Genomic DNA, 19,031 nt, shown 5'->3' on the forward strand with positions numbered 1-19,031 from the left:
AGAAAAAGAAGACTGGTCTTTTCCTGGCATACCCTAGTGATCAACACTCCATACTTTGGTTCTTGCAGTTTTATTTAATAACCAACTTCACCCATCAGTAGGCAGCATCCAAAGCTCTAAGGTTCTTCTGCAGATCCTTCAAAAGTGTGGCTAGAATGCTGATTACAAGAGGGCTTTGAATTACAGAGCAACTCATGTTGAAGTTCTGGTCTTAGTTCTGGCCGGTGCTGTAATTATTAAGTGACATGTACTAAAGCTGAAACTGTATTGCTGAGCTCAATTATAGCTCTGCCCCAGCTGGAGCTGGGATGACTTTCTATTCAGAAAGAGTTTTTTCATTCGACCTTGGCCATCAGCAAAACTTGTAAGTAGCTCACCCACTGGTTATAGGCATTCCATGGATACTATGTTGCTCAGTCTGGATCCATTTCTGGCACTTGTGTGGTTCATGTCAGTTCATGATGATTGTGGCTCTTGGTTTTATCCATGTATTGACCAAACCCAATCAATTTTACTCATCAAATGAGAAGCAACGTTTTTAAATGATATGGCAGTTATTTTCCAATCTTTCTTCTAAGAGCCATTTGGCTTCTTTGTTTTGTGTCATGGCTTTGGCCATATCTTCTAGAACCAGTTTGTCCATACCTTGAATTACAGCTATGCCAACTTATAAGGCCTAAATGTGGCTTCTGCTTTGACTCTTTGGCATTGGCATGGCCCTACTATGATTCTGGATGCTGCCTCTTGACATGGTCACATGTTAAATCATCTGCACAGCACTGATGCTCAAATGTTGCAGCCCAGGTTGAGGCCAGAAAGCAGCTCTGACAAGAAATTAGAAAGATCCTTGTTAAAGCTGAAGCTGCAGCTCTGGTCCTGTCACAGATCTAACCACCAAAGTACCTTTAGATGTGGCTACTGATAGTCATGGATCTATTCACTGGAATGACTAGATTGTACCCTTGTGTCATCTCAGCTCCTGGTATCTGTATGGCTTTGGTCACAGTTTTGGACATAACTAATGCTCTACTGTTTCAAGTGGAACATCTCTGATTTTGTTAAAAGGTCACTGGAATAACTGCTATCTAAGCCTTTTGTGCATCTGGTATCACTAACCTTTAAAGAACGAATATCACTAAAACAGTAGATCATGATCTACAGTTTCTGGCAAGAATGGAGCTCTGACAGTAGTCCAGGTCTGGTTTCAGGTTGCCACACTCTTCTTACACAGCTCATTATCAGTGTAGCTTTGGCTAATATACAGATCCAGTGTCTGGACATTAGGCCATTTGCTAATGCAACAGAAGAGTTGTGTTGATGGCCCTGGGTCATGACCAGAACAGTGAATTTTTGAAGCCATGACCAAAGTTGGCAGCTCTGCAGACCTTTGTCTCAAAGGTGGACCTGTACCAGCAGAGGTTAGAGGTTGGGCTGTGGGGCATGCATGCAAAATGATATTATCCTCTCACAAATAAGGGTCTTCTAAGACTGATCTCTCAGGTCTTGCATGATTGATCAGTCAGCTACCTTTGCTTTGGTCATACATCACCATCATTCCATTGCATATGTGTGACATAGTCACAACCTCTAATCTCTCCTGATACAGGTCCACTTCAGAGACACTGGTCTGCACAGCAGCCAGCTTTGGTCTTACCTTTATAAAATCACTCTCCTGGTCATGGCCTGGAGTCATCAACATAGCTCTTCTGGCATGGGTGCATGTCCTACTCAGAGCTGTACAGCTGTGAACAGGGCCCTAAAGACTCTAGCTATTCCAAGCATGGCTTCTGAAGGTTACACTTGTCATAGGCAAGGCTGTCAATAGTCACACAGGAGATATGTTTTTACAACGATGGTTACTATCATTCTTGACATTCCCACTGCTTGAGCCACACAATTTTCCATCAGTGCATACCTAATGGTGACTGGAACTACTCTAGTCACAATACAGATCCCATTATAGTGTATATTCATGTTCCATTTAGGTGTATCTTATTGCTACCATCAGATATCATTTGAGGAACAAAAGTACAAAAAAACCCAGTATTCCATCTGGATGCTTAGGTGAAAATCCTGAGGAGATTATGGTAAAGTTCAGCCCTGTACACTATGAGGTGAATCAAAGTTTTCCTTAGCCCTATCAGCAAGGAAGCTACTTGTATGGGACTGGTAGCAAAACAAACTATGGCAAGGGTCAAAGGGCTTAGACCATAAATATGGCCAATGCCTCTCTGAAGAGGGAAGTTCTGATAATTAGGAACAAAGTAGCTTTTGCTTATCAACAAGATATGAAGACCAGAAAATCACACTGAAAATTTCTTCATTTTTACACAAAACATGGTTATAAAAGCAAATTATGAAAAATGTACAAATTATTGTGATAAAGGACAATAATATCAGCCTTAGTTCTCTGACCACCATTGTAAATGGGCAGAAATAAAAACATACCTGACAACTCCTCAACTTAACAGGTACCAAATAACAAAATTCATTCAGTGATCAAGACCCTTTCTGATAATTTACAAAGTCCATTCAGTAACCATGACCCTGTTATAACCTGCACTTGACATTCTTGATATTTTCAAAATATCTTACAGCTAACAGTAATTCCAAATGGTTCCCAATATAAACTAATTTGTACTTCACACTTGACATTCAATTTTAAGAGATTTATCTAAAACTGTATCCCATCTAAAATGATAGCTTCATTATTATGATTATTTTTTGTCATGCTAAGTATCAAAGCCTCATAAGCTGAGATCTGTTTCCTGAGTTGTCACTGTAATAATCTAACACGAAAACAATATGCAGTTATATAGAATATGCAGTTATACAGAACAACAACTAAAGTGCTTCTAACAATACAAACAATTTAACATTAGGAGCACAATCCCAAAGTTAGCAGAAAACAAAAGATAACCTTAGTTCTGCCAAATATTCTATTGGGTAATCAACTGGACATGAAAAAACACTGAAACTTGTCAGTGTAAGGAATGGAGCAGATGTTCACCAACAAAACAGAAGCATCTCAGCACTAGTTCTACTCTTTGGAAAAAATAAACATGCTAAAAATACCTCAAATTCCTAGAGCCGACCAGTCTACTTAATCGTTAGTGGTTTTTATACACTAATCACCTTATTAAAGAGGCACAATATACACTAAAAGGGAGATTAAAAAGAAAATGGTAGCACAGGTTTATAGATAAATGCAATTATCACTGCAGCAAACATATTCTATCCTCAAAGCAAGAGGATCTGTGGCACATGAGCAGCAGTGGCTACAGTTCTTACTGTTATGTAAGATTGTGGCTCCTGAATGATTTCCTGACCATGAAACAGAAACAGGGATAATGAGTTCTTTGAGAAATGAACCTGGGTAATGAGTTCTTTTAGAGAAATAACTATCTTAATTTTCATGCACTGTTGGGCCAAGAGTACATTTTTTTATTTAGTACACCTGACTAGTTTTGATTTTTTTATTTTTGTAATTATATCCTATTTTAAATGTGCTAAGGTGGTTTTCCATTTTGTAAGCACCAAGTAAGTAAATCTTCTGCAACATTCCTACATTTTCTGCATAGGTAAAGAGCACAAAGTATGTTTTTATGTGCTTACTGGTCTCCAGACAAGCCTGATAGGCTTACGTACTGCCTGTAGGTAGGAGGACGATCAGGTCTGCAGTTCATTCAACCTCATTTGTTGACAGAGAAGAGTAGATCACTTTCCCCAAGACTTACATCCTCCTCCAATTTGCATGTTAACATTTAATTTCCCCAAATTGTGCATTTTACCCTCTGAGGATTATTTTTGTACAATAACAGCAATATCAGTGACCTTTGCCTTTAGTTCTTCCATGGGTGACTTTCTTGAAGAACACAGTAGCTACTTTGACTTAAATGACTCCCCAGAAGGAAAAAAAAAAAAATAGTTCTCTGGCATTACAGGTGATATTGTCATGAAAAGAACAGGACAAAATCTTGTGCCAGTAGTCTGATGCACTATCATGCACTAAGACTTGTGAGTTGGAATACAGAATTCAAGCAGGGATTTTATCTATAAACTGCTTAAGCAAACTATCACCTAAACCAGTGATGTTCTACTCCATTTGTGTTCTCTACACCTATGAACAAAAAACATAGTTAAACATAGTTCACAATTTCTGCATGCAATGAAAACTGGCAGGATACCTTCTGCATTCCGGAGCTCTAACCTATAGCAGTTTGGACCTGTTATGGTGCAAAACAGATATGGCAAATACAGTAAAATGAAGTGTTACTATACCGTCATTTTTACAAATACATACCGTCACATATGATCCACATGCTCCAAGAAGTGCACCAGCAAGTACATCCCACCAGTGATGTTTATTATCCCATATTCTAGACTGGCAACAAATAAAAGCCCACAGTGCCCACATTAATTGTAGGATAGAAGCCAAATACCTATAGTTGTTCCTCACACTGAAGCGCTGTTGGATGTACACCTGAAAAAGCAACGAAAATGCTTTAGTGTAAAAAATGTATCAATATACAGTCACCACCCTACTTACAAACAGACAGGGTCGCAAGTTAAAATTATGTTTGGCACGCTCCCCTTGCTGCAAATTTTGCTCTACACGCCTATTCTGTCTAGTAAGAATTTTTGCAGCACAAGGAAAAACAACTTGTTCCCTTAACCCCTTCCCTGATTATCCCGAGTATTCCTGTGATTCACTACCATGTATTCTTACAATCAAGAGAATACTCGTTCATACTCATAATGTTCCTACCTACTTCTGTCTTACCAATTTCACTCTCCCCATAGGAAATGTTTAGTATGCATTTTTGTCAATAGATGGTGGTGTGCATTGTTTACTTTATGAACTTCCCATGTCAGAAGCTGCTCCTGCAAAATTCTCTCCCAAGATCATAACTTTCAAAGCATGGAAAAAATAATAAATTTTGAATTTTTCATGAACGTAAATTTTATTTTATAATTTTTACCTTTCTAATATCCAAAGTAATTCTTTATAATACTGCATGATTTAAAAATACTGTATAGTGAAAATAATATAATCTATCCTGAGTTAATTCTGGAATGTAAACGTACTTCAATGTTTAATATCTTGCTCAGTTTTAATCATTTTTCAATAAAAATTATGCACTCCATATTAAACACCAATTCACGAACAATTCAAGATAAGAACGGCTGTCCGGGACGTAACTCATTTGTAAGTTGGATAGTGACTGTGCAAATTGCCACAGAAATGTTTAAGGTCATTTCTTAATATCTGTCTTAAATACAGCCGAACCTCTTCAGACCGGCATTCTGTGGTCCGGAAACTCCTGTAGTTCGGCTTCATTTTGAATCAGCTGCCATTAGTTCGTTGAGTGGCCATGAAGGCGGTGCTACATACTGTTTACAACTTGTTGTTATGAAAATAATTGTTAGTAATGAAAATGTGTGAATTCAAATATGTTTTCATTATTTACTTGAAATGAATAAATATATTTCTTAAAGATGCCACTTAAGAAGGCTCTTCCATGTCAAAAATTTTAATCAAAACAATGCGACATTTGGCAATGCGCAGATATAAGTGATATGGTTTTGATAATTTCTTTTATATAGTTGTATATTTACCCATTCGATATACCACCCATGAGCTCAGACAATGCTAGAGGTTAGAAGTGCAAGCATAAATCTTTGTCTATGCTAGAAAATGTTGTTGCCATTAGCAAATGTTTAATGTTCATTTTCACAGAGTGATCGCCAATATTCTTTCTTTATTTTTGTCATTTCATTACCCTCTACAATCAAAATAAAATAACAAAGAAACTAATAGCGATAATTATGAAGATAGTAAATTTAGATGGCAGTCACCGATAATATTCTACAGATTCTGAGAAAAGTTAAGTATATGTATTATCCTCTTTACAATGGGGTTAGGTTCCAAAAAACCCATCATTTTTTGGAAAAAACATATCTCGAAATATAGCCTAGCCTACACTATGGTATTCAGTACCACCTATACGTATATGGTAGCTCAGCGTACAGTATAAAGTATACTCTATACATATACAGCATAGTAATTGTTAATATCTGCTAATTCTGGAGGTTCGTGTAGATTGACTTACGATAATTCAGTACAAAGAGAAATTGAATAACAAACAAGAATTGGCTAAGAGCCACAGCAGCAGACCAGGAGTACTGGAGGTCCACAGTTGTCACCAAGACCCTCAGACCATCCTTGCCTCAAAACAAAAATCTACATGACGCACCAAGACCCTCAGGAAACACAGATCCAGCGCTCCTGATTCAAGTGATCTTTTATGCATTTTTCAGAAGATACTTTACGTCCTTGTCAGAACTGTAATTGCCAATATATGTAAGGCATTGCAAGCTTTCTAACCATATGTATTTGAAACCTCATCCTAATTTGTATATAGAATTGTTAACCATTCTTCAGGTGTGAGAAAACACATCTGACTGTATACAGAAGTTCGTCCGTTTTCTTCTAATGTCAAATTCTACTTTTCTGCTCGCAAGCGTTCTTGACCTGTCAGAGATTTTGTATCAATAAATTAGAATACACCTTGACTCTTCCTCTTACTCGCCACCTCGTTATAGTACAACTGGAGACGATGATTCATCTTCGTTGTGAAGAGGTTGATGGGAGGCTGGCCAAACTCTCTCCAAATTGCCTCACACAGTCTGGTTTAATATCCATTTGTGGGACAGTACCTGGTACTGTCCTAGACAACTTGACATGTCCGCCAGAACATTCAATCGACTGGGTACAAACTGGGGCATTAGGACAATGTTCCACTCCTCTGTCCAGAGGAGTAAATCCATAGTAATGGCTACTAACATTTCTGACTTTGTGCCCCCTTGTCTTCTTAGATACAACAGAGACGTTGAGTTGTCCAAGAGGACAGAAATTACTTGTTGGTCACTGCACTTTCCAGCTCCTGCAGCCCCTTCTGGATAGCCAACAACTCCTTGTAATTATGTGCATATTTTCTTCGACTGGTGAACATACTCTGGAAGCAACCCGATTCCCCATAACTATAACCCACCCCTTGTCCAAGGCGTCTGATTACAGTGAGAGGTCTGGGCTCAGGGACTCTGGACTTCCCTGCAAACAGAATCTCTTCGGGCATCCACCAACAAAGGTAAGGGAACAGATCTGGGTTCCAGGGCATTAACTCATGGATTGGTTGCAACTCTCTGTGCCAGTGTCTCCTCAAGTGCAACTGAAACAGTCTCATCCGTAGTCAAGTACCTGGGACTAACTTCTCCAAAGAGGACATGTGGCCTAACAGAGACAGCCAACATTTGGGTTGCATGCTTCATGAGGAGGCAACTTCACTTGCTATTGGCAAGAGATGTCTACTTGAGCATGTGTACGAAAAACCTTGAAAAGAACAAAATCTATAACCATGCCCAGGTAGGTCACTCTTTGAGATGGTTCCAGTGAAGACTAAGCTATGTTTATCAGTAACCCTCGGGCTTTCGCTAAACCCAGAACTAACTCTCTTGCCCTCAGGCAATCCTCCCTGGACTTCGCAATGATAATCCAATCGTCCAAGTACAGAAGTATCTTTACTCCTAGTAGGTGAAGCCAATTTGCAAAGGGGGATAAGACCCTGGTGAAAACCTGAGGTGTGGAACTTAGTTTGAAACAAACAGTGTAATATTTGAAAATAAGTAAATCTTTTTTCATCATAAAAAATGTATTTACAGTAGTCACAAAAATATACTTTGTACTAACATGAAAATACTCCGCACACGTTTCCTGCTAGTCCCATTGTCCTGCATTCAAAATTGGTAAGTCTTTCCCCGAAAGACAAAGCATAGGAGCTTTCTTGAACGTTGGTGAATGGGGACATTAAAGTATGCATCTTTCATGTCCACTGTAATCATCCATGCCTCTTTCTCCATGGCGGCTAAGACCATGGAGGCTGACTCCATGGAAAACAAGAACAGTTGGACAGAGGTTGAGCTTGGATACATCCAAGACAGGCCTCCAACCTCCCGTTGCCTTTGGAACTAGGACTAGCCTGATGTAAAAACCCGGAGAAGTAGCTGGTATTTCCTCTATAGCTGCCTTTTCTAACAGAGAAGAAACTAAGACCCTTCTCTTCTCTGGGTTGCCTTTGTAGGGTCTCTTCTCTGGGTTGTCTTTGTATGACTGAAAGGTTATGGCCTGGTTTGACAGAGGAGGCAAACTCCTGAAAGGAATGCAGTAGCCTTCCATAAGTACTTTTGTTACCCAAGTGTCTACCCCTAAGCATTCCTACATTTGAGCAAAGAGGCCTAACCTGCCCCAACAAGTACTTATAGGTTCAAAGAGCTTTTCTTTTTTAGACTGGATTCTTGTCATAAGAGGAGATAAACTTCCCTCCCCTTGCAGAATGGGATTTGGAACTTTACTGACAAAAGGATACTTTCCTCTTTCCAACACTTGAAAAGGAAGACCTAGTAAAGGAGATAGCATTGCCCGAAGGACATTTAAAAGAAGATGAGGATGATGCAGTAAACTTGACTTCTCAGTCTCCGAGGCTATAGACGCAGGCAGTTTTTGTCAATCTTCCCAAAAGGATGTGCTGGAATTAAAGACTGTTTGCTAAGTGGGAGAGACTGAAGAAACCAGCTGAGAACAAAGCTGCTCTTTTCTGCAAACTGTAAGGTTGCTCACAACATTGAATAGCCCCCCTTGTCTAGGGGGGCCTTAACAAAAGGGTCCCTGGCCAAAGGAGGAAGAAGTTCACCAAACTTCTTCAATCACTGTTCAGCTGTGTTCAGTACAATTTCAGTTAGTCAAACTCTGTAATAGAGAAATACAACCTGCCTGATGCAATAGCACCTGTCTTAGTAAAAAAAAAAAAAAAAATCTTGGACAAAAAAGTGCCATCCACTGCTGGATCACAAGAAAAGGGGAGAAACACTCTCCCCTGTCCGATACACAAGTGATTTCCTAGCAAGAAGGGAGACTAAAGAGAGGATCCTTTAGAGATCATCTTAGGCAAAGCCATGTACACAATCTGATAGCCTAAAGGAAGGAAGAGAATAATAATCAGACCCCAACCTGGAAGCTCTTGCTCTTAGAGAGCGAGCAGTATTAGAATGCTCCACTAAAAAGTTATGTGGATATCTGCCCAAACACAACTAAACCAACTTTTAAAACCTGAGGTGTCCGATTCTAAACGTTCCTCTTCTTTCTCAGAGGGTAAACTAGGAGGAAAAGAACTGTTGAGAGGAAGGGCTGGGCCTAAACAAGTCTTCCTCATCTGCGAAAACCAAAGAAGCCTCAGAACCAGATGGTCTTGCAAGACCTGGTGCTAAAATTCTACTAATCCACTCTGGTACACACTTGAACTGAGATTGGTATCTTTGAAGATCCGACTGAGAAAATCCACCTGACACAAAAGGGCGAGAACCTTTTAACCACGGTGACTTACCTTCCAACACAGGAGAAGTGTGACCTGTCCCCATGCTGCCACTAAGAACTCGTTCGCTCGCACTTACCTCCTCACTCCTCTTACTATTCAAAGACTCGCACATCATTGACGCTAACTGCAGCCCCGAAGAAACTCTACGGCCTATTGTCCTTCTCGCGTTACTTTACCATCTTCAATACCTCCTGCAAAGACCATTCCCTGCAATGATCACAACAGTTGTCCGAATCACAAGTTACCCCACAGTGATCATTGCATAATTCGTGCGTATCGTACTTCAAATAATCCAATCTGGTCTTGCAACTGCTTACCTTGCAAAATCTAAGAGATTTTGATAATGAAGATTGAGAAGAAGAATCCATAGTGAAAAAAACAGTCTAGACGATCCAATTCAATAACCATGAAAGCACAATTCAAACTTCAGAGCACTTGACTACACAGCCGTCCTGTTCATCAACAAGAGTGGAATGAGCAAGCAAGACATTTGCTGTCTTAACCCCCCCGCCATCCCTTAGGGTGAGGAGTAACTATTGGGATCCATTCTTTAACGACTGTTTCAATTTTAACACTTGTCGACCCCGTGTCAAGTAGTTTCAGATAAAGCTAAATTATACAGGCTAAGTTTCACCTCAAAAATATATTCTACTCTAGCTATAAATAACAGATTCTTTTCCTTGTGTATATGCTAGTTTTATTAATAAATTTTTACCCTCTCAATATAATTAAATAATTTAGCCCCAGATAAGACAAAAATACTTACTATCACAAATACTGCTGAGTAAACTGACACAGATGCATGACCTGATGGGAAGGACTTCATTGCATCTACTAACTTTCGCTGTGGCAAATTTAAGGGATTTGTGCAGTCCTTCCAAGAGATTCTTACATATCTGGAAAGCAATATTTCATAAAAAAAAAAACTTGGCATGTTGTAAACACTAAATACATTATCCAGGCTAGCATGGATATTGCATTAGGCTAGCCCTAAAATATTTTAACTTTGGTTAGCTAACCTACCTAATAAATAATAATTTCTAAAAATCTTCACAAAATACTGTGATCAGCATGAAGCACTCCATGTTTAACAATGAAAAACCACTAAAACTGAAATAAATACTGACAGTTCCACAGAAGAATGGCAGATCAAATGATGTGTAAAATCACAAAAATATGGCTTGATGGATTATTGTAAAAAACTTGTCAATATAACATCACACAAAAATAAACTCCATAGAAACTGAGACAAGGCTCCCCTAAGACAATCTCCATTTCAGTTTCTTTTCTTTAGTCTTGTTGTCCAACCTCTCTTAACCATTACTTTTTAGTGCAACTATGGGGTTTTCTCCATGACACTTTATACTTCACCTCATTTATTTCCCGGATATCTCCATCTTTCACTGTCTTAAACATTGAATGGCTGAAAGGGCCTCAGTGTTGCCTTACTAGTCTAGATTTTGTGATTTACTCCATTCACTTCCCTTAAGAGGGTAATCTAAAGTCTCTGCTCACTACTACAATAATGGAATATTCAGCTAAATATCATGTTCTCTGACCAATATTGGCAAAGGGACATACAAAAAGGAACAGCTCTTGTCTACACTTCAACAATGTTTTCATGACCAGCATCAGCACTTATGGAGTCCACATAAGTCCTTAAGCATTGTCAGATTATGTCAATCACCAATGCTGGTGAGTAAAAACTTAATCCTAGGTCAGTCCAAGATACTAATTCCCCTCATATTGAATTTCCTGACAAATTGATAAAAGGCCTAAGCTGCTCAATACCCTTATTTCATAATTTTCCCCAAGATATTAAGTCAAAACATGAAAACCTAGTCCATCTAGTCAAGCTCGCCCACTACAATTTAAGTTCCTACCTTCTGATGTGGTCACCACCTTTAATGCACTAACACATCTGATGTGGTCACCACCTTTAATGCACTAACACAAACGTAATGCCACAAATGATTCGATTCAAAATTTCAAAAGGCTATCAGCTAAATGATAACACTTAATATTGTTGTAACTGTTAAAACTTTAACTTATAAACAAATATTAATAGGTTCATTCATTTGTTTCAGGTACTAACTTCCACCAGAATGCTCCTACCTGTGTACCATCATTACAACAAAGTCATCTATACAGTATTTATCCCACCGGCAGAATAGTGCTAACTACTTCAGTATTTTACAGTGCTCCTGGCCCGCTTGTTCATTTGAGCAAATTTACCATATTCATAAACAAAACAGTTATCAGCCTATCCAAGAGACTTTATCATTAAACAAGAAATATTCCTGGGATGAGAAAGCAGCTATTGATTCAAGTAACACCAAGTATCTAATAAAGGAGCCGATCAGTATCTTGGAATAATCTGAATGTACAAAACATTCACCTTTATGCTTCTCGCACTGATCCCAGTTCAATTTAGTAAACATTGAGGGTCATCTTTAACAAAATACACTATTAAAGATCTTTAAAATACTTGGGCTGACATAAAAATAATCTTAACATATCTGAGGACAAAAACTGATCACTTGTGAATCAATTTTGAAATTACATATCAAAGCTGCATATTTAAACCCCATTATATCATTAAATACTATTGTAACAAGTTTTTCTCATAAGCCCAGTAATCTTATATATGCCTCATTCATGTTCAGAATGTTCACTAGTCTTTGTCACAGTTTTTAAACACAATAACCATCTGGATTCACAGGTATGTTCAACTAACATATGAGGCAGCAAAATTAAAAAGTAGAAAGCACTCATTGTATAACAAACTGTTTAGTATGAATACAATTATGTTACAAAGACAATGTCATTATAACTCTATTAATTGACCTAACATAACGTGGCCAAAAGTGATCTTTGTTCTACTACTGTCACCACATCTCTAGCCAGTATTAATGGTACCTTCAAAGTTTATACTTAAAGTGTCCATGCTGCCACTGTATAGAACAGAGTATAAGTGTCCATACTGCCACTGGTAAAGAACACAGTACATGTATAGAATTTAGGCCAAAGGCCAAGCACTGGGACCTATGAAAAGCTGAAGAGTGTCCTCTTAGCAGGGATAAGGGCACCTTTGGCATGGTTAATTTCCAAAAAAACAATAGATTTAAATGTAGAGGGCCAAAGGTCATCTGGCTAACCAATCTCCAGCAGTGTCAACTGTCTTTTCTTCCTGTGAAATGTAGTATAAGTTGCTGGCAAGAAGACATCACTAGAGGATTGTGACAAGAAGTGCAACAAGCTGAACTCCTCTTGGTTAAGGATCAAAACCATCCCTCCAGGTAGTTTGCCTCTTCTTGGTAAATGACTTGAAAACAGATGAACAGATTCCACTTAAGAGTTGTTCTCCCTTATCGAGTCCTGAGGTCAACCACTACAGGCGACAGTTTTATTACACATCTCAGGGTTTACAGAAAGCAATGGGACTGTCTCTAGCCTAAAAACTCAAGTCACCAAAGAATAAGTCATTTTGTCTGTTTAAAAACTTCAGTTGGGGAGACCAGCCACAGTCAGAACCTTTGCTGCAAAAACTGTCTCTGCATTGTCTCTATGATCTGTGGAAGATGATGATTGGGAGCAATGGCAGTCAAGCACAATGTCTGGAGGAATCCCTCATCCTGCTTGTTGATGCAACCTCTGATGAGGAAGATCTGGATGAGGTTCATCAGTTCTTGAGCATCCCTCAAAGGAGCCAAGGATGGAAACCAGCTCAGGCAGTGACCTGTGTAGAAAAGTAAGGAGTAGGCAATATTCAGTGAATAGGCCCACAAGTGGGGTGTATTCTACCTGCAGTACATTAACATCTTGAGTTACAGTCCAACACTGGTGTGCCAGGAATTGCAGGAGTTACCATTGCTGGAAGAGGGGTAACTGTTGAAGTAGGTACATCTGCAAAAGGTCAATACTGAAAGAAAATGGTATCCTTCAATCTAACCATCTCAGTCCTCACCAACTATAGCCTCAATCACTGGATGGATGTCCAGAGAAAGATTCAAACATGTAGACCAGTCAGTGAGTAAGGAGTTGGGCACACATGTAACAGTAGTGGACAATAAGCACACAGACTATTCAAAAGGCATGGCTGGCGTGGAGCAGGTATGGCTGGTAGCAGGCTGGTTGGCGCGTAAACTGTGGACAGATTTGTCAAAAGAGCAGACACGGTGCAATTCGAGCTGAACATCATATGAGGACTGGCACTCCACCACAACCAAAAACAAAGACTACTCCACTGTCAACCTAGAGACTAGAGATTCTGGAGTGGATAAAAGATCACCAGTTGCACTCCTTAACATCTCCCTCATAAATCCTCCACTGTGTAGTGGAGCCATTGGTTGGGCAGCCTATTGTGGCACAACTCATGGGTAAGAGTGTCAAACATACTTGGCTGCTACAAAGGTGGTGAAGGGTACTGTTGACAGATAACAAAAGCATGACAAGCCTTACCTAAAGGCCTTGACATGTACACAACAAATAAAACCAAAGCTCTAGCAAACTTCAAGTAAAAGAGTGGAAAAGACACTAACAAATCATCGTTACACTGAACAAATTAATAGTATTGCAATAAGTAAATTTTACCGTATATATGAAACAAATATTGTCTGTCAATATTGTGTATAGAAAGTGGTCAGCATTAACAAGAACTCTTCCAAGCACTAATTTTTTAATAGTTTTTTACCTATTTACTGCACTGACAAAAAATTACTTAGAAAACCTTACAGAAACAATGGCAAACAAGGAAAGAAAAGGAGATAATTACTACCATAAGATTTCCAGGCTGAAATGAAGCAAACATTCATGGTATTCAAAAGGTTTATTACCAACAAATAGCTGTATCTTATGAAGCCTGTGTTCCATAATCTATCCCAACCACTGCTAAATGCAGAAATGGCTGCTTTATCACTCACTGAAGGCATTAAATTATAACGTGAAAAATGGGCTGGTATAAAAGAGTATTAATGGAGAAATGGAAGGAAATTAAAAATCGGCACTCGTAAACAGCTGGGGAAGAGAAGCAGAGATATTAAGAGCACTGCAAGATCACAAAAAATGAGGCTATTTGCCGAGTTATACCAGTGGATCCAGATGGTACATGTTTATATATAATACCTTTTGTCTGACAAGAAGACTGGTGAACTTGGGAACATTCAGGATACAAATAAAGGCATATACTTTACATGATTAATGTTATTTTGATAAAACACACTAACTTATTTTTATAAGTAGCATAAAAAAAAGACAAAATATAACACCTTACATTCAAACAAATCTAGTAAAGGGGAATGAATTGGGAAGAACAAATCCATCCAACATGAATAGAAGACAAAGCTTCAAACTATGCAAAGACAAATGACAATCATCAAGTTAGGAATAACTAATACAGTACACAGTGATAATTACTGCAAGGTAAGTAACACTTTAAAACATTTTCAAATGGTTGTCAAACTTACCCAGACTGAAAAAAGGGCTTCTGTAAAACAAATCTTTATTTAGTATCTTCAATATTATTAACCCATTAAGTTTTAAAACTGATTGTTCACTCACGGCTGTTGACACTGTTCTTCAGTAATGTTTGGTACACACAAGCTCCAGAATGATGGCCTTGGTTCACTAGTAGCAATCTTGGCAAGATCATTGAAGAAAAACATAAGAAGGCCTCCAACAAAAAGGTCACCAACGTAAGACCAGCTCCTATGAAGACCTCTGCGAAATGAATAGTCCTGGTCTTTGACCTCTGGTGGGAAAGCCCATTCAAAGATTATCATCTGTAATGTTGAAAGGTTTATGCAAATTACTATGATAAATTTAATGTGCCTAACAAGTCAAGAAAAAATAACTACAAAAAAAGTATGAAAATCTTGTTAACCAAATATTTTCAATGTACATATTTATTCTACTAATCAAATATTCTTTTTTTATTTCAAACCTTAAAATCTAGCCTGTGAATTTAAAGCCCTGTGCAGTTTCTACATAATTAACAGCTTATACGCCATAAGCTGTTCAAAAAGTGCCATATATCTTGACATTCACTTGCACACTTATGATTTCCTTGCAAATTGTAATATAGAATTTTTACCTAGTCAAACCATTAAATTTAAATAATGCAGATGGAAAACATCCAGTTAAACCCTCAATGAGAGGAGACTTAAACTGTACTGTATATATATACAAGTTTTTCCTTATGCTAATGGTTAAGAGCTCACCAAATCTGCATGTAAGAAAACCTTAGGTCAAGTAGGCACCTTCTCTTCATATCAAATACAATGCAATATAGTTTTACATCTTCAACAAATTAAGCAGCTTACTTAGAAACCTCTTTTTAAACATGCTCAGAACATTAGTACAGCCTGATACATTTTACAAAACTATGTAAAAAGTTTGGTACATTCTACAAAAATATGTATGATGTTAGACACAACACTGAGACCAACTATAAGAGAATTCTTTGTAATTGGTTGTTCTGTCTTATGCAGCCTGGAAGGACCATGAGAGTGTAACTCCTTGGAAGACGAAAGCACCTACGCTATAAAAAAAATTAGTTAATTTTCTACCCCTTGAACAGATATCTTGCAGATCTTCCCATAACTTCTTGTTGAAAGGTTTATGACAAAAATGGTGTAATGTGGCACCAGGGTTTCATTATCAAATTACTTAAACCTCCAAAAGACCCATGCCATTCTAAAGTCTTAGAAGCCAACAAAACTGATATGGTTAATCAGTGTACGACTGCCACAATTTAACAGCCAAGTGTTTCCTCATGTTTTAATCATTATCCTAAACTAATCAGCAACATGATTAACATTTTCTGCTATGCTAACCTTTTAAATATGATACTTTTTAAAATACATCTCTTAAATTGAATGTTAAGTTTAAAGTAGGGGTTAGTTTTGGTCACAAAATATGTGGAATTGCAGTAACTTTAAGATACCTAGAAAACACAGTATTCACAGCAATAAGATATCTACAAAATATTCAAGTGCAGGCTATATTATGAGGTTTCTATTACTCAGACTTTGTTACTTAGTAGAAAGTCAGGCCCCCACAGCATACGTTTAGGTGTTGCTATAGTGAACTCTACATACTGTAGGATGACCATCAAGCAACAGTGCACAGCCAGATGTTTGGAAAGCAGAGAAAAAAGAATTAGAAGACAAAGCTCAGAGTCAAAGGGCTGCTACAGAGAACTGTTATCAGAAAATACTAACTTGATATAAAGTGGTCAAATGCAAAGACAATGTAACAAGCTAGAAGTGGCCAAAATTAACAAAGGTTCAATGAAGACTACTAATGTTGACAGAGGTAATGAGTCGGATCATATGCCCTCTGGTCATTAAAGCTCAGAGTCAAAGGGCTGCTACAGAGAACGTTATTACTCCCTACAATGTGCTAGAGAAAGTACACACCCAAAAAGTGGTACAGTATTTCCTAATGCGTATCAGAGAATACTAATTTGGATTCAAAGTGGTCACATGTAAAGGTAATGTAACAAGCTAGAAGTGGCCAAAACTAACAAAAGTTCAGTGAAGACTACTCATGTTGACAGAGGTAACGAGTCGGATGCAATGGAATAGACTTTTGTTACAAAAATAAAATGCCTGGAGTTTATTCCAAACTTATTTAGAAAAAAAGGACATTTCTATAATAAAATAAAGCTTTATACATACTTACCAAGTAATTATATAGCCTATGTTTCTAACTCGCACAGCAGCTAAAAATTTGAAATTCACAGTAGTGTTCTATTAGTGTAGGTGACAAGGCCCTGCCCACTTTCGAGGAAGAATAGGTACAACACAGCTGAAGAGCTCAATTTGTTTGTGCCCTCAATGTCCGTGAGAGGGGATGAGGGAGGGCTCTGATTTTGTAATTACTTGGTAAGGTTATATAAAACTTTATCTTATTACAAAAATGTCCTTTTTATATATGTAATTTACCAAGTAATTACATAGCTGAATCCCATACTGACAGGAGGTGGGATGCATGGACATAGTTTAATCCCAAAATGACAGTGAAAAAAGGAATCTGAAACAAAATTTAAAGCTAGCATTGGCTAAAATGCTTATTGTACCCTTACCTGTTAAGAAAGCTGCTGCAGATAGATGTTGCCTCTGGTTGGCACTCATCTTAACTACAGTGGTGCAGCAGTGAAGCCATGGAGCCTCCCTACATTAGTGGAAGCCTTGTAGCAAAGGATTTTTCCGAATGCTACAAAGCATCAGTGGAGGTTATGCAACTCATGGAGTAGTCCGATGGCTTACATAACCTTAAAAGAGTGCCCTTGCCCTGGGCACAATAGCATAATGAAAGACAACCAAACAACGTTGTCACCTACACACCATACAAACTATTAAAACCATTACCCACCCATTAAAAGGACTGGTGGGTACTCCAAGTACATAGTACCGCTGGGCTCCCAAAGAACGACAGCCTACATCAAGGCGAAAGAGGTAGAATAGGAGCAAGACTCCTATGCTTCCTTCCCTAACACCATGCCAGCTACAGACAACGGACCCAGGGTACTGCAGTTTTCAAAAATAGTCTCCACTTCCTGCAAATAATGTGTCGTAAACACAGTCTTACATTTCCAAAAGGTTGATTGGAGAATCGCAGATAAAGACATGTTATGCTTAAAAGCCAGCGAGGTGGCAACTTCTCTAATTTCATGGGCTTTGACTTCCAAAACGGGTAGAAAATCCTCTTGAATTCTTGCATGCGACTCCAGGATGACGTCTCTTGAAAATAACGACGTTGCATTCTCGGAAAGGGGTTTGGAAGGGTTTTTCACAGAACACCAGAGCTTATTAGAAAAACTTCTGATCTCAGTTCTATGAAGGTAGTACCTCAGTGCCCTTACAGGGCAAAGAGTCCTTTCCTCTTCCTCCGGTCCGAGAATTTCTATCAAATTCTTGATGATAAAAGAACGAGGCAATGGCTTAGAGGGGGAGTCTCATTCTTGGCCAAGAAGTCCAACGTAAAAATGCAGACCACGTCTCCCTGTGAGAAACCGACTCTTCTGTCAATGGCCTGTAGCTCACTAACTCTCTTAGCCATAGCTAAAGCAACGAGAAAAAGTTTTCCTTGTCAAGTCTCTTAAGGAAATTGTGCAAAAGGGTTTCAAAAGGAGGATCTGACAACCATTTGAGGACCACATCTAAATTCCAGGCGACTGAGTTAGTCTTCCTCTTCTGGTTGTGTCGCATGACTTAATCAAGTTGCTGATGTCTTCATTCGATCCCAGGTCTAGGTCCCTGTGCCAAAAGACAGAGCCCAACATTGCTCTGTATCCCTTGATGGCCGACAAAGACAAACCTCTGTCAGTCCTCAAGAAAAGAAGGAAATCTGCAATGTCCGTCACAGTGGTTTCAGAAGAAAAGATGTGATTTCTTCTGCACCAGCTGCAGAATACTGCCCACTTTGCTTGGTAGACTCTGGAAGAAGACTGCTGTCTACACTTAGCAATTACTTCTTGTAGGCAATAATACTGAATGGGAATCTGAATTTTTTTTAAAGGTAAAAAAATGAAATGGTCATAGAATGCATTTTTTGGGGCTAAAATTTATAATTATGGTGGCATTTATTCCTGACATC

At 38.5% G+C, this 19,031-nt stretch overlaps 1 protein-coding gene and 1 long non-coding RNA gene across 9 annotated transcripts in view; one reads left to right on the forward strand and one right to left on the reverse strand.

The window, feature by feature from the left end:
• Positions 1-14,622, forward strand: part of LOC136854152 (uncharacterized) — a 144,881-nt gene extending 130,259 nt beyond the window's left edge. For all 6 annotated transcript variants that reach the window (XR_010857650.1, XR_010857652.1, XR_010857648.1 and 3 more), the window contains one exon: positions 11,519-14,622. This is a non-coding gene — a long non-coding RNA (uncharacterized lncRNA). The remainder of the gene's footprint in view (positions 1-11,518) is intronic.
• LOC136854151 (phospholipid phosphatase 3-like) overlaps positions 1-19,031 on the reverse strand; it is a 32,650-nt gene that overhangs the window by 3,145 nt on the left and 10,474 nt on the right. For all 3 annotated transcript variants that reach the window (XM_067130394.1, XM_067130393.1, XM_067130392.1), the window contains exons 3-5: positions 14,991-15,211; positions 10,198-10,327; positions 4,304-4,483 (exon numbers count right to left, since the gene is read on the reverse strand). In XM_067130394.1, coding sequence (XP_066986495.1) covers positions 4,304-4,483; positions 10,198-10,327; positions 14,991-15,211 — 531 coding nt within the window. The remainder of the gene's footprint in view (positions 1-4,303; positions 4,484-10,197; positions 10,328-14,990; positions 15,212-19,031) is intronic.

Source organism: Macrobrachium rosenbergii, chromosome 28 (assembly GCF_040412425.1).
Source record: "Macrobrachium rosenbergii isolate ZJJX-2024 chromosome 28, ASM4041242v1, whole genome shotgun sequence".
NCBI classification, from domain to species: Eukaryota; Metazoa; Arthropoda; class Malacostraca; order Decapoda; family Palaemonidae; genus Macrobrachium; species Macrobrachium rosenbergii.